At 57.7% G+C, this 26,788-nt stretch overlaps 1 protein-coding gene and 1 long non-coding RNA gene across 2 annotated transcripts in view; one reads left to right on the top strand and one right to left on the bottom strand.

Moving 5' to 3' along the window:
* ATXN10 (ataxin 10) overlaps positions 1–26,788 on the bottom strand; it is a 111,916-nt gene that overhangs the window by 1,618 nt on the left and 83,510 nt on the right. Inside the window, exon 10 of the mRNA XM_084878145.1 lies at positions 17,878–17,941. Coding sequence (XP_084734271.1) covers positions 17,878–17,941 — 64 coding nt within the window. The remainder of the gene's footprint in view (positions 1–17,877; positions 17,942–26,788) is intronic.
* Positions 4,622–12,283, top strand: LOC311619606. The gene is made up of 2 exons (XR_014794541.1): positions 4,622–6,117; positions 9,690–12,283. It is a non-coding gene; the product is annotated as an uncharacterized lncRNA (long non-coding RNA).

Raw genomic sequence — 26,788 nt, 5'->3', positions numbered from 1 at the left:
AATGGACGCAGAAGCAAAGGCGCAGAGTAGCCACTCTGAAGTTTACGCACACGGGCATGTGCGCTCATGTACACTCACACACATGCACGCACACACACAGGGAAAGGACCAGACAAGGAACCCTCTCTCCGAAGGCAAGCCCACCGAGGAGCAAGGTGGCTTCCCAGGAGCCGCGTGGCATCCCCCTCCCGCGTCTGGTCCGCCAGGAGCCCTCCGGGTGTGCTCTCAGCCGCCTCGCGCCCCCCCTTCACATGCTGTGCACGCAGCCCCCACAGCGACAGAGCTGCCCCCGGAGACAGAAGCTGTGTGACCCCAGAGGCCTGCGCCTTCGTCCCTGAGCCGTGCACACCTACCCCCCCCACCTCCGTGTAAGGGCAGGGGGCCACACCTACAGATGCCCGTACCCCAGCTCTGGCTCAGTCCCCACACGGCACGGATCACGGATACGCAATGTGAGCTGACCACCTGTGTATGGCTGCCTGCCCAGCGCCCGGCTGGACCTCCTCAGCAAGGGGATCCCTATTCCCCCCGGCCCTGCTCCAGCCCAGTGCTGGCAAGTGTCTGCCCGTGTCCCGGTCACCGGGGAGCGTGTCTCCCACCCCCGGGGGCGGGGCCGGGGCACCACAGACCCACAGCCCTGACTCAGGCTCCGCAGGGCTGAGATCAGAGGAGAGCGAACCAGGCAGACGCTGAGCTGTGCCCATAAAAGGCCCTGACGACAACCTCAGGCCACGCGGACGGGCACAGCGGGGACTTGAATCATGTTCGTCTGGGAAGGCAGCGCCACATTTGTGAAAACACTGCTGCTTGTTTTCTGTCACGTTTCCCCGGCGGCCGAGGCGCCGGTTCCTGAGGACGGGCCTCCCTCCGGCGCCCGGACAGCCTCGCCTGGAAGGACGTCCGGCCTAATGAGCACACGAGCTTTTATTAGTGCAGATTGCTCTCAGAGAGGAAGGGAGAGGACAGAGGAGGAATCACTGATCAGCTGCCTCCTGCATCGCCCCTCACTGGGGCCTGAGCCCACAACCGGGGCCTGTGCCCGGACTGGGAATTGAACTGTGAGCTCCTGGTTCCTAGGTTGATGCTCAGCCACTGAGCCACGCTGGCCAGGCTGTTATGGTATTTTAATGGCATTTCACTCATGAAGGGTTTGGGCTAATTTCTGCTGAGCTGACCCGATCCCCACCTGGCTTCAGCAGGAGCGCAGAGGAGGTGAGAGCCGACCCAGCGCCAGGGCCCGGGGAGCGGACACCCTCCGAGCAGCCCTGAGCGCACCGAGGTGCGCTTCCCGCTCTGCCACGGCTGGTCTCGGGGGGACACGGGGGGCAGGGGAGGGAGCGGAGCTTCTCGGCACCTTGAACACCAGACGTGTCCGCATTCTTACCCACGTGAACTAACCCCGCTTCCTCTGTGAGGAGTCCGTGCCCTGGAGCGCTACGTGTGTGTGTGTGTGTGTGTGTGTGTATACACACACACAATGTGTATGTGATTTGGTATATGTGCTATTTTGTATTGACAGCAAGCTTCTAAACTTCCTGTCAAATTTGCTGAAGATGTTAACATCATAGATATTTTTATGCTTAAAAATGTTGAATTTTGTGCCAAAAAAGAGCATTTGTGGTAAGTCCTAATTCATTATTTTGAAGAAAAAGTTATCGGGAAGCTTATGGTGAGCATGCTCCACTTCAATATACTTGTGACCGCTGGTTTAACCACTTTAAAAGTGGTGATTTTGATGTGAAAGACAAAGAACGTCCAGGTCAACAGAAAAAGTTTGAAGACCAACAATTGCAAGCATTATTGGATGAAGATGCGTGTCAAACTCAAAAACAACTTGCAGAAAGATTAAACGTTGCTCAGCAAACAATTCCCAATGGTTTACAAGCAACTGGAAGGGTTTTAAAGGAAGGAAAATGGGTGCCACATCAACTGAACGAAAGACAAATGGAAAACCGAAAAGTCATCAGTAAAACGTTGCTTCAATGGCAAGAAAGAAAGTCTTTTTTGCATCTAATTGTGACTGGCGATGAAAAGTGGATTTATCTTGAGAATCCCAAATGCACAAATCATGGGTTGATCCAGGTCAACCATCAACATTGACTGCAAGGCCAAATCTCTTCAGAAAGAAGACAATGCTCTGCGCTTGTGGTGTATCATGAGCATCTAAAACCAGGTGAAACCGTTAATACTGATCGCTACTGACAACAAATAATCAATATGAACCACACTTTGATCGTAAAACCACCACAATGGGCCAGAAGACACAGCAAAGTAATTTTGCTTCATGATGATGCCATCACACACCTCAAAACCATTTGAAGATGCGTTGAAAGATCTTGCCTGGGAAGTAGGAACCCCCCGCCGTATTCACCAGCCTTCGCTCCTTCAGATGACCGCTTGCTCCGATCGATGGCACACGCACTTTCTGAGCAGCACCTCAAAACGTACGAAGAAGTGGAAAATGGGGTCTCTGAATGGTTTGCCTCAAAACAAAAGTTCTATTGGGATGGTATCCACAAATTACCTGAAAGATGGGGAAATGAGTAGCTAGCAATGGACATTACTTTGAATAAAGCACTTTTGATGTATCTCTTGAAATTACTGTGTTTTCTTTGATTACAAAATCCCCCATTATTTAATGGTACACCTAGTATATATATATAAAAAGCCAACGACCTGAACACCATAAAAGACAGGTCGCCATGACACCACTGCGGCCAGCAAACCAGCCCGATCTGGATGTGAGGCTGGCCAGCAACACCCCCACTCTCCCCTTCCCCAAACCCCATCAGCCCACCCCACCCGGATAGGCCCACAGCCCCCCCAACCTCCTGCAGCCCCTCCCCCTGGCCAGTCCCGCCCCTGATGCTCCCCACCACCCCAATTAGCCCACAGGCCCTCCCCTCAGCCAGCTCCACTACCGACCGGACACCGCCCCCCACAATTGGGGGTGAGGCTGGCTGGCCAACCTCCCACAGACCCTCCCCACAGCTTGCCTGCCCCCAACCAGCCCCCTCACCCCAAGAGGGGACAGGGCCCGCAAGCCAATCACCTGTGACCCTTCCTCCCAGCTAGCCTGGCCGGCCAACCGCCCGGTCTCCTCCCCACGACAGGCCCGCTAGGCAGCCGGAGCCCACCCTGCACGAATCCGCACACTGGCCTCTAGTTTATCTACAATGTAACCCCTCACGACAGAGGGATGAAGCTGATGCCCATGTGTCCTGATTGTCCCCACGTCAAGAGGACATTACAGAAGTACAGGGGTCTCCAACTTCATCGTAAAGTAAAAACCAAGCCTTAGTCGTTGTTCCTTTGATAAAACCAGCCGGCAAGAGAAACGGTGCGATAGAGCCGTTATGTGCTGCCCCCTCCCCGGCCCCCGCCCCCGCCCCCGCCTGGCTCATGGGAACGAGGCCTCTGGTGTCTGAAACCCAGACCCTCGAGTGTGACGGAGAGCAAAGCGGCCCTCCCAGTTAATATTCACACTGCCCTCTGTTCCCTCTCCACAGACAGCAGAAAGGAGGGGGGGATTAAACAGCTTCTAAAGCTCTAACCCACCGGGACTTCAAGCGCTTTCTTGTGTGCCTCGCTCCAGGAACAGCGCTTGGAACGTTGCCATAGCGACTGCAAACAGAGGCAGGGGCCTGTGTCACAGCCTCCGGGAAGCACCTGCAGCCAGGCTGGAGGAGGACACCATGAGGCCCCTGGGTGTCTCCAAACAGCCCAGACGACAGGGAGGCAGCCTGGGGGTGGCTGAGCCTGGGGGGAGGGTGAAAGCCCGGGGATGGCCGAGCCTGGGGGGGGGGGGAAGCCCTGGGATGGCAGAGCCTTGGTGGGGGGGTGAGAGCCCGGGATGGCTGAGCCTGGGGGGGGGTGAGTCCCAAGGATGGGTGAGCCGGTGGGGGTGTGTGCAGGAGGCAGATGATCAATGATTCTCATCATTGATGTCTGTCTCTCTCCCCACCCCTCTGAATTCATAAAAACATATTTTTAAAAAGTGCTCACTGAAAAATATGTTATTTAAATTAAAGACATTTAAATATTAAAAGACTTCACTCACTTCCCAGGATACATATGTATGTATGTGTATATATACCTTGTCTACAGATGTATAATGCATCTGTATTTAGTGCTTTATATAACATCTATGTTTAATTTCTGCTTCCAAGATAGGTTTTTTAGAATTGTTTTAGACACCATGCCCACTGCTGGCGAGGGTCTGCGTACTGCCCACCTTCCCCAGTGCCCGGGCCCACCGCAGACCCCTCGGTGAAAGGCCGGAGCCAGGCTGCTCGGTGCCTGGCAGCCCGGCCTCCCGGTCTCAGAGCCACGGGGTGACGAGCGGAGGGAGCTCATAGTCCGTCTCTGAACGAGTGTGCTCCCGGACCGAGCAGGCCTGCAGAACTTTCCAGAGCATGAAGAGGACACACACACACACACACACACACACACACACACACAGATAAACTGCCTGCAAATGCTCAAACCCCAATGCTCCCAGCTACGCCCATTTCTGTCAGCCAGAGAGAAGCTGTTCTTGGCCTCAGGATGAGGCTCCGCAGACACGACACACTCTGCCCTCCCTCCTCCCCCACCCCACCCCACCCCACCCTACCCTCCATCTGCAGGAGCCCTACCTGCCCTGCAGCGCAGCTGGAGACATGGGCTCTGAGGGAGGGAGCACTGGTGCCCCGGCTCTGCCCCGGGGAGGACCATCACCCACAGAGCAGGAGGAGGGGAGGGAAGAACGTGCCAGGCTGGGGCAGGGGAGGGCGGGCGGCTCAGGGTGAGCATGGAAGTGGGGCGGGCAGATGATGGTCCCATGGGGGAGACCTGGAACCCCATTCTGTTCCCCGTCACAGCGCCACACGCTCTGTTGGGCGGGTGAGCCCGTCTTTACACTCAGACTTCCCCTGCGCAGCTCACACCTCTTCTGCCTCCACCTGCCACCATCACCTTTGCTTTCCCCTCTCTGCAGGCCGTCAGCTAACCCGCTCCTCCGCTGCGGAGGGCCCCGCGGGGCTGCCCCCAGCCCCTGCCTGACGCTGAGCAGCATGTGTCAGCACCACCACAAACCGCCCATCTGGGCTGCTTCTTCCTTCTCCGAATTGCTGGTCTATGTGGTGTCTAGTCCCATGTTTTTGTAGTTAAGTCTGAGGGACATGTGTGGTTGGTGTGTTCCAGCTGCGCTGACGCGCACTGCTCTGGGCTCCGCAGGGCCCCCCGCACACCGGTGACCAGAGCCCCTGGAGCTGCCTGGGACGGCCGGCTGCTGGCGCTGAGCTGGTGAGAAGGACGGCCAGAGGCGGGACAGCGGGCCGGACCTGCAGCACAGAACGCCATGGGGACAGAGAGGAGGAAGCCGCTGAGGGCGCCACCGGAGGGCCCAGGGCACCTCAGCACTGCCGGGGGGTCGCCTTGGAAAACGGGTTCTTCAAACGCAGCCCAGCGGGTCTCTGCCTCTCACTCCCAGGAGCCTGAACGTCAAGACACACGTGGCAGAGGCCCAGCGCCGGCCGACACCGCCGCGTCTGCCAGGACCTGGAGCCTGCAGGGTCGGCCAGGAGGCCCCGTCCCTGCGCAGTCAGCACTGTCCACGCGACTCGCCCACGTGGCCACGCACTGTCCTCACAGGCAACTTCCTGCCCAGAAGCTGACCCCTGAAAGCAGGGGTGGGAACCTTCTTCCTCCCAGGGCCATCTGGATGTTTATAACGTCACTCACTCAATATAATCACTTCATGCACCCTCAGGCTGCTATAAAAAAGCTCCCAGGTTTACTGAATTCTGAGTCCCGCCTGTGGTTGCCGTGGCAGGGCCAGACCAAACGATTCCTCAGGCCTCATGCGGCCCGCAGGCAGGGTGTCCCACTCGTGTTAAAGGGAGAGAGCGGCTATGCCCTGGCCAGTGTGTTCAATGGTTAGAGCATCTGCCCATGCACCGGAGGCTCTCAGGTGTGATTCCGGGTCAGGGCACACACCTGGGTTATAGGTTCAATCACTGTCTCTGGTAGGAGTGTGTGTGGGCGGCAACCAATTGATGTGTCTCTCTCATATTGATTTTTCTCTCTCCCCCTGCACACCCCCCCACTTCCACTCCCTTCTCTAAAAATCCTCAGGTGAGGAGGATCCAAGATGGCTGCTCGGGTAGACACCTAGCCGCAGCAGCTCACAACAATTTCAATGGAATACAACTAAAATGTAGAGTGGACATTGCCCAGAGCTACAGGCAGTCGACTGACTGAAAACTCTACATTAGGAAGGAGGGAGAAAACCAGAACGAAAATCAGAGGAGCTGAAAAAAAGCCTAAGGTACGGAGACATGCTGCGCGCTCGCACGCACGGGCGCGCAGAGAGGTCGCAGCCGGAGAGGAGGAGAGGGCTGGGTGCTGCCTGGCGTTCCCTAGCAGGAAGGAAATAGAACCCCCAGCCTGGGCTGAACCCCCGAACCGGCAGCGCTGAGCCCCAAGTTATGGGCCAGAACCTGGGGACCCAGGCTCCGGCAGGGGGAGACGGGGCTGTGAGGCGGAATCCCGGCGAAAGGCGGGGCCCCCGGAGTCGCGCCCACATGGCGCGCAGAGGACTGAATGTTGACTCTGATGCTGGATTACCCTAGCCGGAAGAAACAAAGCCTCCGGCGGCGCTGAGAAACAAAGCCTCCGGCGGCGGTGCTGAGCCTCAGTCCACACCGCCCCGAACTCCAGGTCTGGGCCAGTCCCTGGGGACCCAGGCTCAGGCAGGGGGAGACGGGGCTGTGAGGTGGAGCCCTGGGAGCGCGGCGAAAGGCCGAGCCCCCGGAGTCACGCACACTGCGCAGAGGACAGTCTGTTGACCCTGATCCTGGACTCCCCTAGTGGGAGGGAGAAAGAAAGCTCCAGACTGGAGGAACGCGACGAGGAGCAGGAGCCCCTGCCGGACACCGGCCAGCCGGGCGCCAGCAAGGAGCCGGGCGACGGGGCCCCCGGGGGGGGGGGGTGCCCCTGAGCCCTCGACTGCTGAGCGCGGGCAACGGAGCCAAGGACGGGGGCTGCTTCCTGGGCGGCGCCGACCCCGGTAACAGGCTGAAGCAGCGCAGGAGCCTGCGGAGAACAAAGGGGTGCCACAGGCCAACCTGCTGAGCTCCCAGGACAAGGAGGAAGAAACCAAAGAAGTTCTCAATGTGAAGAAATCAAGTGAGAGCAAATGATAGTAAAATTACTTAAGAAAGAATACAAAGAAGATCTTGAAAAATCAAAGACTAAGTCAGAACTCAACGCACCAGCCAACATTGCAACATAAATGCGTTTTGTTTTTTTTTTAAAAAAAAGAAGAAAAAAAAAAAGAGAAAAAAGGGACAGAATGTTGGAACAGCGGCGACCAGGCCTAGAGTGGCCAGGCACAAGGCAGTGACAGCTGGGCCCGGAGCAGCAGTGGCCAGGCCCCAGAGCAGCAGCAGCCAGAACAAGAGCATCAACGGCCAGCACTGGAGCAGCCAGACCTGGGGCAGTGGCAGCCAGGCCTGAGGCAGAGGCGGCCAAGCCCAGGGTGGCCAGTCCAGGAACACCCAGACACGGAGTGGCCGGGCCCGGAGAAGACGGGCCCAGAGCAGCCGGGTTGGGAGCAGCCAGGCCCAGAACAGCAGTAGCCAAGCACGGAGCATCCAGGCTGGGAGCGGCCAGACTCGGAGCAGCCGGGTCTGGTGCGGCCAGGCCCGGAGCAGCGGCTGCCAGGTTGGGAGCGGCCAGGCCCGGAGCAGCAGCTGCCAGGCTGGGAGCAGCCAGGCCCGGAGCAGCCGGGTCTGGTGTGGCCAGGCCCGGAGCAGCGGCTGCCAGGCTGGGAGCGGCCAGGCCCAGAGCAACAGCTGCCAGGCTGGGAGCGGCCAGGCCCGGAGCAGCCGGGTCTGGTGTGGCCTGGCCCGGAGCAGTGGCTGCCAGGCTGGGAGCGGCCAGGCCCGGAGCAGCGGCTGCCAGGCTGGGAGCGGCCAGGCCCGGAGCAGCCGGGTCTGGTGCGGCCAGGCCAGGAGCAGTGGCTGCCAGGCTGGGAGCGGCCAGGCCCGGAGCAGCGGCTGCCAGGCTGGGAGCGGCCAGGCCCGGAGCAGCCGGGTCTGGTGCGGCCAGGCCCGGAGCAGCGGCTGCCAGGTTAGGAGCGGCCAGGCCCGGAGCAGCAGCTGCCAGGCTGGGAGCAGCCAGGCCCGGAGCAGCCGGGTCTGGTGTGGCCAGGCCCGGAGCAGCGGCTGCCAGGCTGGGATCGGCCAGGCCCAGAGCAACAGCTGCCAGGCTGGGAGCGGCCAGGCCCGGAGCAGCCGGGTCTGGTGTGGCCTGGCCCGGAGCAGTGGCTGCCAGGCTGGGAGCGGCCAGGCCCGGAGCAGCCTGGTCTGGTGCGGCCAGGCCCGGAGTAGCGGCTGCCAGGCTGGGAGCGGCCAGGCCAGGAGCAGCCGGGTCTGGTGCGGCCAGGCCAGGAGCAGCGGCTGCCAGGCTGGGAGCGGCCAGGCCCGGAGCAGCGGCTGCCAGGCTGGGAGCGGCCAGGCCCGGAGCAGCCGGGTCTGGTGCGGCCAGGCCCGGAGCAGCGGCTGCCAGGCTGGGAGCGGCCAGGCCCGGAGCAGCCGGGTCTGGTGCGGCCAGGCCAGGAGCAGCGGCTGCCAGGCTGGGAGCGGCCAGGCTCGGAGCAGCGGCTGCCAGGCTGGGAGCGGCCAGGCCCGGAGCAGCCGGGTCTGGTGCGGCCAGGCCCGGAGCAGTGGCTGCCAGGCTGGGAGCAACCAGGCCTCGAGCAGCGGCTGCCAGGCTGGGAGCGGCCAGGCCCGGAGCAGCCGGGTCTGGTGCGGCCAGGCCCGGAGCAGTGGCTGCCAGGCTGGGAGCAACCAGGCCTGGAGCAGCGGCTGCCAGGCTGGGAGCGGCCAGGCCCGGAGCAGCCGGGTCGGGTGCGGCCAGGCCAGGAGCAGCAGCTGCCAGGCTGGGAGCGGCCAGGCCTGGAGCAGCCGGATCTGGTGCGGCCAGGCCCGGAGCAGCGGCTGACAGGCTGGGAGCGGCCAGGCCAGGAGCGGCCGGGACCAGAGCAACCGGGCCCAGAGCAGCCGGGTCGGGTGCGGCCAGGCCTGTAGCAGCAACAGCCAAGTCCAGAGCAACTAGGTCGGGAGTGGCAGTGACCAGACCCGGAGCAGCTGGTTGTGGAACGAACCAGAGCAACAGAGGCCAGGCCCGGAGCAGCCAGGCCCAAAACAGCTCGCTCCTCGCCTGTACCTGCCCACGGCTGCCTCTCAGACATGGCTGGAAACTTTTGCGGGAACTTGAGGGACTGCTGAATCAAGTGATGAAGGCTTAGATCTGGATGTGTTGAGTTAGTATAGCGCTGGGGTGTTGATCTGTGAGTGCCTTGGGTGGGGCCTGGATGAGGCTGGTTGACCTATTTGGAAATGTCTTTTGTGTGAAGTGTATCATTGGGCATGTGGAGGTATTATTAATATGAGAAAATGCTAAGTAACAGATTTACTATCTGAAAAGGGATTTACTATCGGGGAAAGGGAGGGAGGAAGAGACTGAACATAAACTGTGCACCTATGGATGAGGACAATGGGGGATGGGGAGGGGGCGGAGGGTGGGGTGGGAACCTGGTGGAGGGGGGAAGAAATGAGGAACCTTTGTAATAATATGAACAATAAAGATTGATTTAAAAAAAAAAAAAAAAAAAAAAAAAATAAAAAAATAAAAATCCTCAGGTGAGAACACACACACACACACACACACACACACACACACACATAAAATAAAGGGGGGTCAGCCGTTCAGGTCATGGTGGGTCACCGCCCCATCAGAGGCCTGAGCCAGCTCTCCATTTCCCCAGGCCCCCACTTCCGCAGTGCCATCTCACGGGCACGGGAGGACCAAGGAGGACCAGGGAGGACCGGGGAGGACCGGGGAGGACCGAAGAGGATTGGGGAGGACCGGGGGAGGACTGAAGAGGACAAGGGAGGATCGGGGAGGACCGGGGAGGACAGGGGAGGATCGGGGAGGAAAGAGGAGGACCGGGGAGGACCGGGGAGGATCAGGGAGGACCGAGGAGGACCAGGGAGGACCAAGGAGGACCAGGGAGGATCGGGGAGGACTGAGGAGGACCGGGGAGGACCGAGGAGGATCGGGGAGGACAGAGGAGGACCCGAGGAGGACCGGAGAGGATCGGGGAGGACCCGAGGAGGACCAGGGAGGACCGGAGAGGACCGGCAAGGACTGAGGAGGACCAGAGAGGACCAGGGAGGACTGGAGAGGATCGGGGAGGACCGAGGAGGACTGGGGAGGATCGAGGAAGATCGGGGAGGACAGGAGAGGACCTGGAAGGCCAGGGAACTGCTGCCCGCCCTGGGCCTGGGTGGACTGTGCGCGAGTCCTCTCCAGCCCCAGTTGTGCACGGTGCACACACCCAGATGAGCGGGCACAATGTGGCGCTGCTGTCACCCGATGCGCACCCACAGCTGGGGAGTGACGTCATGGGGAGGCCACACGCACCCCCACCCCAGAATCCCTGTGGCCGAGCGGCCACACTCGCAGGCTGCTGTGAGGGATCCCGCGCCCAGAAGCTAACTCCGTGTGTCCCGCTCTGGAACCGTTTTACCAACCACTTCAAAGCACGGCGTGGCCGGGCGGCCGCCGCCTGTTATCCCTGTCCCCCAACAGGTTTCGGGATCAGAAACAACCAAGACCACTTCTGACTCTACCACACGAAAGGCGGGGCCACAAGTGCTTCCGTTTGTTCCCGGGGCAGCTCTCCAACCCCTGCCCAGGGGCAGGCCCAGCGCGGGGCCGCTCGGCAGCCGCCCGGGGCTGGGCAACGGGAATAACCCTCAGCCACCATGCAGGGCGTCTCCCTCTTGCCGCTCGTCACCCTCTGTGACTGTGACCCCGACTCCTCCCAGCGTGCCGGCCGGGAGGCCCGGGAACTGCCGCTGCCCTGGGCCGGGGCCTGTGCGCGATCCTCTCCAGCCGATGTGCACGGCGCACGCGCCCAGAGGAGCGGGCACAACGTGGTGCTGGCTGCCTCCCGGTGCGCAAGCCCACAGCAGGCAGTGCGCGATCCTTGTCACTGCGCACACTCGGGTCGGCATGCTTCCCGCGTCTGCTGGGGGGCACCCCGCTCTCCGCTCCCCTCTCCGTGGACGGGGCCCAGCCCCCGGTCAGCTCCGGGCTGGCGGTGCCCAGTGCTCCGCAGCGCCTCCACGCCACAGGGAGGAAGCGCTGGCAGAGGCGTCCGGACGCCAACTTCCAAAGCCAGCGCCGCTGCCCGGTGCCCGGTGCCCCGGCAGAGGGCTGTGGGTGCGGGCGCCAGTGGAGGAGCCCAGAGCCAGGCAGAAGGGTGGCCAGCGATCGGGGAGGCCAGCGATCGGGGAGGCCGAGGAGGATGCACCTTCTCTGGGCAGGGGCGACCCATACAACGGTCCGACGGTCAGCTGGTTTGCCCGCAGGGAGCACCCTGCAGCGGAGGAAGCAGCCCCAGGGAGGGTGTCCCCGGCTCTGGGGGCACACGGGAGAGGTTCTAGAGGTGAGGCTGGGCTCCTTCCTCCAGGGGAGCCGAGTGCCTGTCCCCACGCCGGTCTCACGCTGGGCCCGCCCCAGGAACACAGGCGGTGCCACAGCTGAACAGTGCCGCGCCGCACAGATGCTCAGAAGAGCAGAGCGGAGCATGAGAGTGGCAGACAGAGATCGACCCCGGCCACACGGGGACAGGACACGCACGAGGCTTTAACGTGGAAAGGCTTCACCCTCGGAGGACAGTCACAGGAGCACGGAGAGCAGGCGGCACGGATCGCCACGGGAGCAGAGCGCACCGAGCCGGCAGGGCCACGCCCGCGGACAGCGGGGACGGAAGGGCTTGCAGAGCTGGGGAGAGCCAGGGCTCGGCATGGCAGGGACCGCAGGGCCCACTGGACACTGCGCCTCCGCTGTGCACCCGATGGAAACTAACTTCCGGGAGATCACAGACCCACAGGAAAGGCGGGCACTGCAGCGTCCAGATGAAAACACAGGCCCGGCCATGACCTCGGGGTCTTGGTGAGACACAAAACCACTCACCACAGAGGGGAGAAAACTCATCAAAACACCAGCGCGGCCAGAGCAGCGTCAGCTGTGGGCCCGGTGTGGGAGGAGGGCGGGGATGCCCGTACCCAGCGGGGTGGTGGCGTAGGGGTGGACCATCTTGCATTTTACTATATGTAAGTACCTCTCAATAAGAAACACATGCTATAAAGAAAATGAAAAACAAAACAAGCCACTAGGATGGGAGGGACTATGTCAACCCAGAATTGATATCCTGAACATAAAAGTCCTCAATTAAATACAGGCAACAAAACTGAACAGCTTTTTCATGACACAGGAAACCCAAATGGCCAATAAACACATTGCTAATTAGAGAAATTAAAATTACCCTCACAACAGCAACACATGCTCACCCGACAGGCAAACCTCCACAAGCCGGACCGCACCACGGGGGGCCAGAACGTGAGCGCAGGGCACTCTGGGCCCCGCCGGAGGGGTACCAGCGGGCACAGCGGACTCTGGGGAAGTTCGGCATCGTCGGGAAGAAGCTGGAGCTCCACCAGCCGCACAAGGTCCACACCCAGGACACGCACGCTCACGCCCAGGACACGCACGCAGAGTGCTCTCGGCAGCATCAGCCCCAATGGCCCCGAAGTGGGCATAAGCCGAGCGTCCGCCCGCAGCTGAAGGAACAAGTGCGGAATCCTCTCGCCACGGACACGTCACCGAATCGCAATCATGGTTCTGAGGCCGATGACAAAAGGGGAGCGGTGACGCCGTTCACACGTTTAAACACGGGCCTCCCCGCAGCACGGCGGGCGCGGGCTAACAGGCAGGGCGGGCTGGGCCAGCCGGTTTCGGAGCGGCTGGACGGGCAGGGCCCTGACCTGGGTGGTGGCTCCTTTGTGATTCTTTGCAAACAGTGCACACACCCCTTCGCTTTCTGGTGTGCGTATGGTGTTCACAGTGAGTCGCTGTGAGGACCTGGGTGACGAGGGGGGGGAGACCTGAAGGGCGGGCCAAACGCAGTTCCCGGCCCCGCGCTGGGAGCGCTGCCGACACCGGAGCGCCCGGGGCCCGGGGCTCAGAGACGTGCGGCCCATCCACCGCCAGCACAAGGTTTCTGCTGTCTTAAAAAGCCTGCAGAGAACACGGCACTCCCGCAGAGAATGAGGATCTCAGAACACAGCAGCAGCTAAGAGTTACTTAACGTGCTGTAAGGGTTGGATGCCGAGGTTTTGCCCAGGCCCTGGCTGGCATGGCTAAATCTGGCCAATGTCATTTTAGGCAAAAACACTGACATTAGTCAGGGTCGCCCGGAACTTGTCTCTCCGTGCCAGGCTCCGGCGACCCGGCCTCTCAATGTCTTACAAAATACAGATCCTGTGGAATGGTATTTGAAGAGACAATACGAAAAAGTGAACACAGCCGAGAGGCACCAGGCTTTTTAATAAAGCAGAGGCAAAGAGGGAAACTGGCAAATAAGAAGCTTTGTAAGGAAATACACACATCTCAGCACAGCCCGGGCCGGGCCACACCTGCTCTGCACGCAGCCGCGTCCTGGCCGCTGGGTGAGGGGCCGAAGGCCACGCCGCGTGCAGAGCGAGCCGGCGAGGGATCGGCGAGGGCAGACAGGGCCGCCGCACGCTCACCGCGCACAAACCGCTACGCTCAGCTCTAGCTTTAGACGCGACACTGGGAAGCACAGAACTGAAAGCCACGTGGACACAATTGCAAGCATTTCATTCCGTGTCATTTTAAAATAGCCCGACTTCCACCCAAACACCTGGACAAGGAGACATTCCCTGTGTGAAAGCCTCACGCGTTACATCACATCTGATCCTCCCAAGTCGGCTCAAGCCCTGGAGGAGTTGTTCATCCTAAAATTCCTACGTTCGCCGAGACAAGGTGCTAACGCCGGCACTCCCACACGCACAGGGCACGGGGAATCTAACTCCCGCAGGAAAGACTGCTCGCCCTGGCCAGGCGGCACCGCGCGGGGCACGCCCTCTGATGGGCACATACCTGGGGGTGGGCTGCTGGCTCCCGGGGCAGGTGCCAGGACGTGGCACGCTCAGGCCACTCTGGGCCCCACCAGCACCCCTTTTCCCTCTGGGCCCACTGGTGCCGCTGCACCTCCGATCCTGCTGCAGCCAGCTCTCCCGCCGTCACCGGCACTGCCTGCCCGCGCGCCTTCCGGCCGCTCTCACCGTAAGCCGAGCCGGCTCTGCCTGGCTGTCGGGCAGGAGCCTTTACCCGCTATGGCTCTGAGGCCTGTCAGCTTCCGAAATGCAATTACCTTCTCATAGGTTTTTCTCTCATGGTTAGTGCTTCTCCGTTACAATTCTCCCATTTTGTTTTAAAAGTCTTCAGCTAACCCAAGGTAACAGCCTTGTTCTTCTGACTCCTCACATAAGCTTTTTGGTTTTCCCCTTCACGTTGAGGTCTAGGATTCGTCCTGAATTAACGTTTGTGAAAGGATTGAGGTATGGGTGATGAGTCTTTTCCATTAAGGATTTTTTAAAAATCCTCACCCGAGGATATGTTTTTATTGATTTTAGAGAGAGGAAGGAAGGGAGAGAAACATCAACTGGTCACTTCCCATATGCGCCCCAACGGGATCAAACCCACAATCTGGACATGTGCCCTGACTGGGGATCGAACCCACCAACTTTGGGTGTATGGGATGATGTTCCAGCCCCTGAGCCACCCGGCCAGGCCCAGCATACACTTTTAACTGGTCTCACACTATTGATGGGAAAAACCTGTCCTTTTCTCGCCAAACCACACCGGCACAGCGACCCATTTGTGTCGCTGTGCACCTGTGTGCGAGCTCACCGTTCTGTTCTGTGACATCACCACCACCATCATCATCACCACGGGAGCTTTCACACTGACTCGGCACCACCAAGAGGGGCATTTACACCTCTCTCTGAGGGAGCAAGAGTTACAATAGGGTCTCAGTACAAGAAGATCTATTCGTTGAGAAACTACACGCTGGGCAATTTACTAACACCCACCACACCCTGTGGGACAGAGGCTAGAGCTCAGAGGGCTCAGCGAGGTGCTCAGACTGTGAGAAGTGGCAGAAGCAGGGCTGTCTGCTCCTGAGATGATGCTGTGGACACCACGCTATCTGACTCTGGAGAAAGAGTCCGCTTGTTATTCCCACAAACCGTTACATTGCTGTCTGCAATACAAACAACAACAACAACAAAAAGGTAAAGAAAAAAAGGAAGGAAGGAAAAAGAAGAAAGAAAATAACAGAAAAAAAACAAAACCCTGTTTGGACTCTCCTTCTGTCCCTGTCCCCTCCCCCTCCAATAAAAACAACATAAAAAAAGCCACATCAAGGATGCTGATCAAAACAGATCAAAAAAAGAAGGAAAGGAAAACATTTCAAATAAAGCTCAGCTGTTTCTATTTGGAAACAACAACAAAAGTCCCCTCGCCACAGACCTGACCAATAGGACGGCCTCCGCGGCCGGGCTGGAACTTTCCCATGGCATCTGCCTGTGTCATTACTGGGGCCCACAGTGCGGGAGCGGACAGCTGGCCGCTGGCTGGTGCCGCGAAGCAGCAGCCCCGGCTCGCACCCGCCGGCCACCCGGGGACGATGTCTTCCCGACCCTGGGAATCCCTCAGCCTCCAACTGCCCCGGTGGGGGTCAGTGCCTCCCAGCCCGTCACCAGCGGGACAGCCTCTCTGACATGCAGCCTGGAGTCCCCGGGCCCCGCGGTGACCAGTCAGTCCCGGGGGGTGGCCAGAGGCCGCACAAGCCCTCCCCTCCCAGGGAGGAGGCTGATGGGATGGCCGATGACCCGGATGACCCGAGAAGGGAGGTACTGTTTATTAACTGGTATCAACACCAGAACTGCTCCGAGTCTAAGCACACCCAAACATCTATTGCTTTTTAACATAAACGATTGAAGTTAAAGTTCACTAAGAGCTTGCCTGTTGTTAATTATCTGAAGAGGTTAAACCAAACAAATCTGAAAAAGTATCGATGCCAAGCCGCGCTTAATGAAGTGACAACAGAAACAACTCTTGGGAGAAACTTCTTTTGGCAAAACACACACATGCACACGTCACCATGCCGCCATGCCGTGTCCATTCCTCCTTTCACCGGCAGGAACAGCGCGGAGAGGCGCCCAGGCTTCCGGCTGCGGCCCCTGGACGACGGAGGGTCCCCGCTGGCCAGGACAGGCGGCTGGGCGGAGGCAGGAAGTCTCACCGGACATGTGAGCTTGGGACGTTGGTAAGACACAGGCCTAATGGTAGCAGGGAGCTGGGTACACGCCTGACACTCGGCAGCGAAGCCTGTCTGGAGATTCCGTTCAGGTGACGCTATGAAAGCCAGGAGAATGCTCAGAGCACAGTCTCCCACCGCCAGGTCCCCAGGGCTCCAGCAGAAAGGTCACTTCCTGCCCGGAGGACGGCACAGCCCCGGCAGGTTCCGTCAGTCCCGGCCCAGAAGCGCCCGGGAGCAGCTCCTGCGGCCTCTGCCTGGGCCTGCCTCCAGGGGCTGGTGAGGAGGCCGTGAGGCCGGTGGCTAGGAAGCAAGCACACGGCACACACCTAGCTCAAACCCGGCCTGACCCTTAGGGCAAGTGGCCGGGACTCGCAGTGCAGTGCTCATCTGCCAAGGGCAGGTGAGACGGAGTAAGGAGGGAGGTGTGCAAATGCTCAGCAGGGCCCGCTGAGGTTCCCGAAGGAGCTCAGGGAGGAGGGAGGGAGGAGGGAGGGAAGAGGGAGGGAGGAAGGGAGGGAGGATCTGGGCAGCCGGGCGGAGACCTGCGCAGGAGCCCCGGGAGCTGGCGTGCTGTGGGCAACAGCCTCCCGCCGGCGGGTCTTGGCTGGAAGCTCCAGGCCACGAGACGGAGCTGCTCAGGAGAAGGGCGGTCTGGGCCGGGGGAGTAGCCTGGCGAGTGCTTCTCTGCCGGAAGCCGCTTCCCTGCGCCCGCTCGCTCCCCGCTCCGGCAGAAAGCGGCCTCTCCTCCCGCCAGGAGCAAGCGAGCGGGCTCTGGGCCTGCCTCCCTGCGGAGCGATGGCTAATCAGACAAACGACAGTTCTTTAGCATAAGCAAGCATTTTTCGTCCACTTACTTTGAAACGTGTGATTGCCATCAGCTCCTTTTCGGTTCTTCTTTTTTTAAATATTTTTTTTACTGATGTCAGAGAGGGAAGGAGAGGGAGAGAATCCATGATGAGAGAATATCATGGATCAGCTGCCTCCTGCATACCCCCTACTGGGGATGGAGTCCACAACCTGGGCATGTGCCCTTGACCGGAATTGAACCCGGGACCCTTTAATCCACAGGCCCATGCTGTATCCACTGAGCCACACCAGCTAGGAGTCCTTTTCTGTTCTTGACAGAAACCACTGTGCAGGGTTTTACTTTAAATTTAAAATGCCCTCCCCCCATCTCCTCCATCCTCAGACAGCCCCTCACTGTCCCCTGGGGTTCCACTCTCCAGTCCCCACAGCAGCCCGTCTGCCCTCCCCCCGCTGTCAGCGCCAGGCCGTGCGGAGAAGGGCCAGGACGGGGCTGCGTGCGGCTCTCACCAGGAAAGCTCCAGAAATTGGTTTCTCTCTCAAACCGAAACGGCGGCACGGGTCTGGGGTTCCTCACTGCACCAGACCTGCTTCCTATAGCACCGCTCCTTGGGGACACGAGTGCCAGACACCCCGGAACACACCTGGACTAGAGGTGAGGACAGGAGCCAGGCCCGGGCCAGGCCAGCCGCCGAGAAGGGCTTCCTTCTCAGGAAAAGCCAGCGGGCGAGCAGGCAGCTCCTCAGCCCAGGAGCGGCAGGGCGGACGGGCGGGCACGCCGAGGCGCGGGGTGCGGCCTGCGCGGGGCTCCCATGCAAGGATACAGGGGTTGCTGTCGTCCGGGCGGCAGCTGTCCAGGATCAGGGGGATGGCGTCCAGCTCGTTGACCTGCAGAGAGGAGAGCACGGAGTTACACACGGAGTTACACCGGAGCAGCCGGAGCGCCGGGGCCACGGGGAGGGGTCTGTCTGTCCGTTCTCTTTCCCTGCTCGTGCTGTGCTGCCTCCCCCTCCTCCCCCTCCTCAGAACCGGGTGCCCGGAGCCCACAGACAGGAGCAGATCGCCTTCCCAGGACGACGCCAGCGGGCCGAGCGCGGCCTTTCCTAGGTTCGGAGCAGGAAAAGCTTCTCGAACTGGATTCGAAAGCCAGAAGCCGCAGGAACAGGTTTGACTGGGTTTTTTAAGAGGGCAAATGGAAACTGGGAAAATGATTCGTAAGCTATCATAGGCAAAGGTTTACTATTGTAATACGTATTATTTTAAACTTCTAAAAATTGAGAAAAGACCAACAATCCAATAGAAAAATGGATGAAATACATGAACAGAAACGACCCTGAGGAAAAAAAAAAGAAATGCAGGCGGACCATAAAGATACCAGAATATGCTCAACTGCCGTCAGAGGAGGGCATGCTCCTGCCGGGGCCCAGTGCTGCTGTGACACCAACTGTGGGAGGGACAGGGACGGGAGCCAGGCACACGGAGCGGCGCTGGGAGACTAATCCTCATACCAGAGGAGGCACCCTTTTAATCCAGGGGACTTAGTATGTTCACCAAGCGTGTCGCCGTCACCTCTCTCTAGCTTTAGAACCTTCCCATCCACACCCCCAGCAGCCCTCTCTCCCCCTCCAGTCCGTCTTCAGGATGTGCAGGACCCGGAGGGTCCACGCCATCGGAACCACAGCGCGTGGCTCCTGTGTCCCTGCCACTGAGCACAGCACCCGAGTCCTCGGGAGGTGGCGGGCGGAGTGCTCCGTCCCGTGATGGCTGAACCACATGCCCCTGGTGCTGTGGCTGCACCACATTCACTTGCCCACTCGCCTGGCAACGGGCACTGAGCTGTTTCCACCACCTGGTGTGACGGTGTTGGTGAACGCCGGTACGTGGTCCTGAGCGGACCTGAGCGCTTCCTTCCCCTGGTGATGTAGCTCAGGGATCCTCAAACTTTTTAAAGTGGGGGCCAGATCACGGTCCCTCAGAGAGCTGGAGGGCCGGACTATATGAACTACTAATTCCTACTGTAACACCTCGGCTGCGCTCACTGCCCAAAAAACCTGGCGGGCCGGATCAGACTCCTCTGCGGGCCACATGTGGCCGGCGGGCCGTAGTTTGAAGACCCCTGAATTGTAGCTGGTAGCAGCAGCATCGCCAGGTTTTTAGGAAGCTCCGCAGGGAACAGACTCTTCCAGAGTGGCTGCCGTTTCCATCCCCCTCCTCGGGAACAGCTGCCGTGGCCTGTCTGCTGGGGTAGCCGGCCTGGGTGTGAGGCGGATGTCACTGCGGCCCATGTGCACGTCCCTGATGGCTACTGGCCGGGGGGGAGTGCCGGCATCGGGCAATGGCCAGCACCGTGGGGCCGCCGCAGCCGCCGCAACCCCGCTGGCCAATAAGCGAGGGAGGGACACGGAGGACGCAGGGAGCTGGGCAGTGCACGGAGGTCACTGCGTCTGCGAAGGGGTGGCCGGACATGAGAGCATGCGAGAGCGCAGGTGCAGGGAGGGAAGCGCGAAGCTGCGCTGTCTCCCGGAGGCACAATAAGCACGTGTTCTTGCATCCGAACACCACAGCGGCTCAGTGAAAGCAGGGCTACCCAGCGCGGAGGAGAGGACGGAAGACACAGATGGAGGCAGCCTCTGCGGTGCCCTGCTTGTGCACTTCTGGCTTTGGAATCCTGGGTGTGTTTTACATAGTTTTAAAAATCAAACTTACAGCTAGAAAAACAAGTTAATCTGACGACATATGAAAGGAAGAAAACTTGCTTCACAGGATTAGGCTGGTGCTGGGACTTCACATCTCGGTGAGAGGCGCCCTGAGCTCACAGACCCCACACAGGGGTCTTCAAACTACGGCCCGCGGGCCACATGCGGCCCCCAGGGGAGTCTGATCCTGCCCGCCAGGTTTTTTGGGCAGTGAGCGCAGCCAAGGTGTTACAGTAGGAATTAGTAGTTCATATAGTCCGGCCCTCCAGCTCTCTGAGGGACCGTGATCTGGCCCCCACTTTAAAAAGTTTGAGGACCCCTGCCACAGGACCTTCCATGCACTCGGCCTCTGAGCAGACCGCGGTGGCACTGCTGTCTGGACCGTTCTTTTTAAATTTTAAATAAATCTTTATTGTTCATATTATTACAAATGTTCCTTTTTTTCCCCCTCCTTTGCTCCCCTCCACCAGGTTCCCACCCTACCCTCTGCCCTTTCCCCACCCCCCATTGTCCTCATCCCGAGGTACAGTTTATGTTCAGTCTCTTCCCGCACCCCCCACTACCCTTTCCCCCCAAGAATCGTCAGTCCACTCCCCTTCCATACCTCTGATTCTATTATATTCACCAGTTAATATTGTTCATCAGATTTTTTAATTCCCTTGGTTTTTAAATTCACTTGTTGATAGTTACTTATTTGTTGTTCATAATTTTTATCTTTATTTACTTTCTCTTCCTAAAGAACCCCCTTAATTCTGGTTTGGGGGTTATGAACTCCTTTAGCTTTTTTTTATTTGTGAAGCTCTTTATCTGGCCTTCAATTCTGAGTGATAGCTTTGCTGGGTAGAGTATTTTTGGCTGTAGGTTCTTGCTACTCATCACCTTGAATATTTCTTGCCATTCCTGTCTGGCCTGCATGATTTGTTGAGAAATCAGCTGACAATCCTATGGGTGCTCCTTTATAGGTAACTACCTGCTTTTCTCTTGCTGCTTTTAATATTCTCTGTCTTTTGCTCTTGGAATTTTAATTATGATGTGTCTTGGTGTGGTCTTTGGATTCCTTTTGTTTGGAGTTCTGTGCGCTTCCTGGACTTGTAAGTCTATTTCTTTCACCAGGTGGGGGAAGTTTTCTGTCACTATTTCTTCCAGTATGTTTTTGGTATCTTGCTCTCTCTCTTCTTCTGGGACTCCCATAATTCTGATGATGGTTCGCTTGAAGTTGTCCCAGAGGTTTCTTACATTATTTTCAACTTTCTGGATTCTCTTGTCTTCTTGCTTCTGCGGAGGAGTGTCTTCTGGGTGATCTTCCAAATCTTTGACTTTTATTATTTTTTTTTTGGTTTGCAAGTAATTTAAAACTTTCATTTAAATAATGACCAATTTACAAGGGATGTAACTACATTGTTGAAATACTTAAGCTGGTGATACATAACAACTGAATGCAATGAATGAACCTTAAGTAGATCCTGAATAAATTTATTTATTTATTTTTAATATATTTTATTGTTTTTTTAAAAAAATTATTATCTGTGTACATATTTTACCACTGGCCTCCCCTCTCCCCCCCAAATCTGACTTGATTCTTGTGATCTTCCATTCTGTTTTTAGGACTCTGTATAATATTTTTTATTTCAGACACTGTATTTTTTTTTTTTTTAATTGATTTTTTACAGAGAGGAAGAGAGGGATAGAGAGTTAGAAACATCAATGAGAATCATCGACCAGCTGCCTCCTGCACACCCCCTACCGGGGATGCAGCCGCAACCAATGTACATGCCCCTGACCGGAATCGAACCTGGGACCTTTCAGTCCGCAGGCGGATGCTCTATCCACTGAGCCAAACTGTTTTTGGCCAGACACTGTATTCTTTATTTCTAGTTGATCCCTTTTTATTTCTAGTTGATCCCTTTTCATATCCTCATAAGTCTCGTTTATCGGCCTTTTCTAGGAAATTCTTAAAAAAAACTTATAAGCGTGGTTTTAAGCTCTATATCCAGTTGCTTGTTGTCCTCCATTTCTTTCGTTTGTAATCTGTTTCCTTGTCTCCGTATTTTCCCAGCTTCCCTGAGTTGGTAGGGTGGCTTTGTATGCTAAGGTCTCCTATATGGTTCAGTGGGTCAGCCTCCCCAGTTACCTGAGGTGGGCACACTTGGTGCACCCCTTTGTGGACTGTGTGTACAGCCTTGTGGTAGTTAAGTCTTGATTGTTGTTGGTATCGCTGGGAGGAACTGACCTCCAGGCCAATTGGTTGTGAGGATCAGCTGTGTCTATGCCGGGAGATAGCCTTATTCGACTAGACTTGGAAAATTGCAAAAGCCTCTGTGTTCAGCTTGGATGGGGCGGAGTTTCAGGGTGGAGCCTACAGCCTTGGCTTCCTGTCAGCCCCGCCCTGTGAGTTCCTGAGTCTCAGTGTCCCTCAGTGTCCTTTGGTACTCGCTGCAAGCACCTCTGAAAGGTGCCCTCAAGTTTCGCACACTACTAGACAGTCTAGTCTCTCCCCCAATGAGCCCGGAACTAGGGTTCAATGCAGTTGGAAGTGGGGTTGGAAGTAGGATTCAGTGCAGCCCGGAGCTTTTGTCTCCTTCCCGCTAGGGCAATCCAGTGGCACAGTCAACAGTCCATCCTCTGTGTGCAATGTGCGCAACTCTGGGGCTCTGCCTTTCGCCGCTCCCCTGAGTTTCCACCTTACAGCCTAGAATCCCTCTGTATGAGCCTGGGTCCCCAGGGTCTCGCCCAGAACTGGGGTTCAATGCAGTCGGAACTGGGGCTCAGCACAGTCCGGAGCTTTTATCTCCTTCCCGCTAGGGAATGCCAGCCAAGCACTCAGCTGCCCCTCCTCTCTGACTCCGTCCTCTCCCCACGTGCACTCCGTGTCTCCGTACCTTAGGCTTTTACAGCTCCTCTGATTTTCCTTCTGGTTTTCTCTTTCCTTCTAGTTGTAGAATTTCCAGTCAGTCAACTTTTCTCTAGTTCTGGAAATGTCATTTTGTATATTAGTTGTATTTTTTTTGAAATTGTTGTATGAGGTTGCAGTTAGGTGTTTACCTACGCCGCCATCTTGGTTTCTCTCTGGACCATTATTTCTATGTTCAGGCTAAAGCAGCAGGCAATTCATCATTAGGAACCAAGCTTTTCAGCATAAAAGAGTTAATTTTACATTTCAATTAGAAACGTTTAGCATGTATTCACGAGACATTTTTTTTTTTCTAAAAGCATTTGCTCCCGAGCTGTCACTCCCCTCTGAAAGGCCCAGAAGCCACAAGCACCAGCTGCACGGTCACAGAGCCCTTGTCCCGAGGCCAGCTCTCCAGGGCCTGTGCGCAACCTGCCGGCGGGGTCTGCCGGAGCACGGAGGGGACACACCCGCTTCCTGCCGCTCCTGGAGCACCGAGGCGGTGGGGACGAAGGTCTGCAACAGGCACTGCGGGTGCTCGGGATGACAACCCGGGGCATCCCTGGCTCCACGCACAGACCGGAAGTGAGCCTCCCTGTCGAGCGCTTCCGGGCCACGTACCAATGAGAGTCACTGGACCCCTCAGACTTAGTTTTCTCCTCTGTAAAATGGAGATGACAGGGCCATTCCAAGGGTGATTGCGTACAGCTGGCACACAGGGACTTCCCGTGGAGGCACGGGAGTGATGGCGACAGTCGGCAGCGTCCTGCTGCTCACTGCAAGAAATCAGTGGCCACAGCAAAGAGGGAGCAATGGCCCCTGGACGCCGAGAAACTGAGGGAGACTGGCCACAGCCCAGAACACAGTCCTCCTGGGAATGAGACAAAACAGTAGATTCCTTTAAAAAACCAGGTTTCTTTTTTGGGGGGTTGGGGGGTAAGGATCCAGGACCTTTATTCAATGCAGGAGAAGCATCTCATTTTCCTGGGAGAAAGAATTCTCAGATATACTAAATGGGCAAGTGTTCGCTGAAGGAAGTAAAGTCACCGCTGAAAACCGAAGCAGAAGCAGAAATAAGAGACGGTCACCCGGGCGCGGTGGGACTGCATATGCTTCCCTAGATAAAGCTTGTCATTCACACCGATGAATTAGGAAATGAGACAAATAAGTTCTTATAGAAATTCATTTAATGTTAAGTGACCTATGACAAGCAGGTCACTTAAGAATGACACAGGGCAGCCCTAGCTGGTGTGGCTCAGTGGATAGTGTTGGCCTGCAGATTGAAGGTTCCTGGGTTCGATTCTGGTCAATGGCACATGCCCGGGTTGTGGGCTCAATCCCCAGTGGGGGGCGTGCAAGAGGCAGCCAATCAAAGATTGTCTCTCATCATTGATGTTTCTATCTCCCTCTCCCTTCCTCTCTGACATCATTAAAAAAAAAAAAAAAAAAAAAAAAAGGAACGACACAGGACAAGGTCACGTGGAGGGCAGGGCAGAGCGGAACCCTGAGGAGTGAGGGGGCTCGGTGACTGCAGCTCGCGTTCACTGCTGCGCGGAGCTCTGGGGGCAGGGGAACAGTAGGGCATTAACCGTTCCTCTGTTCGCACTTCGTAAAACACGTTGTTTTTTCACGCGGCGTGTTGGGAACGGCGCCAGCCCTGGTGAGTCACGGCGGCAGCTCCGGTGAGGAGCGAGCTCTCAGGCCTCCCAGCGAGCACCCGGCCAGCCAGCCACCGCACAACGCACACGCACCCAGGCAGGTGTGCCCAGGCCGCCGGCTGGTCGCTAACCGTCCTCCCACCCTGGCCAGCAGCCTCAGAGCGCGCCCCTCCCGCCTCTGAGCTCCTGGGCCACGGGAGGGTGGAGAGGAAACAGCCTCATTGTCCGAGCTGTTCTCCGGCCGAAAGGAAACCAAAGGAAAACCAAACCCGAAGAGGCGCCGGCCCCGCGCACACAGGACACACGGGACGGAGCCTGACCCGTCGGGTCCAGCCTGACACCGCGCCTCCAGCAGCACAGAGGGCCCGGCGTCGTATTGACGGGGTCCACGGGGGCGGCAGGGCAGGCTTCTTGGGGACGAGGCGTCCTCGGACATGGCCATGCTGGGCGCTCCGCACCCTCGGGGCACCCCCGACTCCTCTGCGCCTGCCTGGTGCCTGCTGATGTGGAGCTGTGTTCAGGGCGCGGCCACCCCACCTTTGGCAAAGTGCTCCCCACGCATTCCGCCACGGCCACTCTGAGCAGCGATTCCTCAGATAGCAGCGTCCCTGGGCCTTAATTTTTGTTTTCTCCACAGTGTTTCCTAAGACGCTAACTTTCCATGCAGACGGAGAACAGTTTTCCAGTTTGACCACGCGCAGCGCTCGGTGCAACGCCGGGGTCTGAGGCCGCGCTGTGCTGGGGCCAGGACCCAGCCGGGGATGTGCCTTTCCCTCGCCGCCTGCTGTCCGGGTTCACTGTGAACGTCACTCTGTCAAATGCCTCCGCTCTGCTCACTGAGCTCATCCTCTCTCCATCCCCTTTCTTCCGTTAACGCTCCCTGGTGCTTGATTTTGTGATGTGGACTCAACAGCGCCATTGTTGTTAGCAATGCACTTCACTTTATATAGGACACGTCAGTTAATATTTTGAAAAAATAGTTTTCGTTCATGATTCTGTTAACGCTTATGTTTCTGTAGCTTGGTTTTCCTTGTAAAGCTTTGTCTGGACGATACACAGACCGATGCGCCGCTGGCTGCATAAATGGGTTGGGAAGTGTTCCCTCCGCCCTTGTTTCTTAAAGAGAAACACCGGCCCGTTTTCCTTCTCAGGTGATTCAGAGACTCCCACCGAAGCAGGGCGCCCGGGGATTTGGTGGTGGGCGCTTTTAATTACAAACCCATTTTCTAACACGTTGGCTACGGAGATTTCCTCTTTACTCTTGATTTGGTGCCAACGCTGTGATGTGAGGACTCACCGGAGACCACTCCCTACGCTGTGCACGGCTGCCAGCTGCACACGCCGCTGGCATCTGGGCACCTGTGCCCTCGTGCATTTATTCTACACCCATGTAAACCTCCACATACACGCCTGTCATGAATGCATCAAAGAGCCAATCATAGTTTAAACAACCAAAAAGCGAGGGGGAAGGTGTTTTATTTTTACCCACATATTTGATTTCTTCGTCTGAATCAGATTCACCGTTCGTCCTTGAACGTTTATTACAGCACAGTTCTGCTGGCACATTCTCTTTCCCTCTGACGCCTGGGAATCTCTTTATTCTGCCCTCAGCAAAGGAGGGGTAGGGAGGGCCGGAGCGACACGCCCAGAAGGGAGAAGCCAAGGGCGCAGAGGTTGAGTTTGTGCAGTAAATGCAAGAAGGCGTCCATGTTTCAGCCACCAGAGCTCAGCTGTGAGCAGGCTTACAACAGCCAGGAGGAAAGAGAGGCCAAGGAGAGTGAGACCCAATGCCACAGCCACCACCTGCCACAGGTGCACCGCAGACCCGGAAGCCGGAGCCAACACCTCCCCGGTGCCAGGCCGCAGCGGCCTGCTGTGGTGACGTGCGGGCGGGCTGCCAGCAGAAGCCCTGGGACAGCTCGGTCCCTGACTGGGGAGCAGGCTTACAGCAGCCCGTGCCCCGCTCACTGATTTTAGGAGGTGAGGCACAGCAGCGACCTGTCCTGGGCTCCTGAACCCCGACAGGCCGCAGCTGCTCCGAGGACCCGCCGAGCAGGCCCAGGTGCGATGGAGCAGAATGAAGGTCGAGAGAGCAATTTCTTCGAGTTTCAGCTCACACGGGCAGAGCACTTGACTTTAATTTAAAATGAAATGTCATCCTTGGATTTTAGTATTTCCCTGGGAATTTGATTAATGAGATAGAATTAATATTCAAATATAGAGTATCTCTTGTGGGCATTTTATTACTACAGTGAATTTAGGCCTTTCACTGCAGTATCTTAATATGGAATGAATCCTGCCTTGAGGTCAAAGTGATTTGGGGGTTAATTTGATTCATGTATTTGTCTGACCCACTTAGGAGCCCTCTGGGGGCGGCAGCGGCCGGGGAGGGTGGCTCCTGGAGGCAGGAGCTCCTCTCCCCGCACAGAAAGGATGCGGAGGCAGAAGCTGTGGATGGAGCTGAAGAACACACTGCTCCTTGGTCCAGGGG

This window comes from Pipistrellus hanaki, assembly GCF_964339955.1.
Source record: "Pipistrellus hanaki genome assembly, chromosome: 3".
Lineage (NCBI taxonomy): Eukaryota > Metazoa > Chordata > Mammalia > Chiroptera > Vespertilionidae > Pipistrellus > Pipistrellus hanaki.
This window is presented reverse-complemented; position numbering and strand designations above follow the sequence as displayed.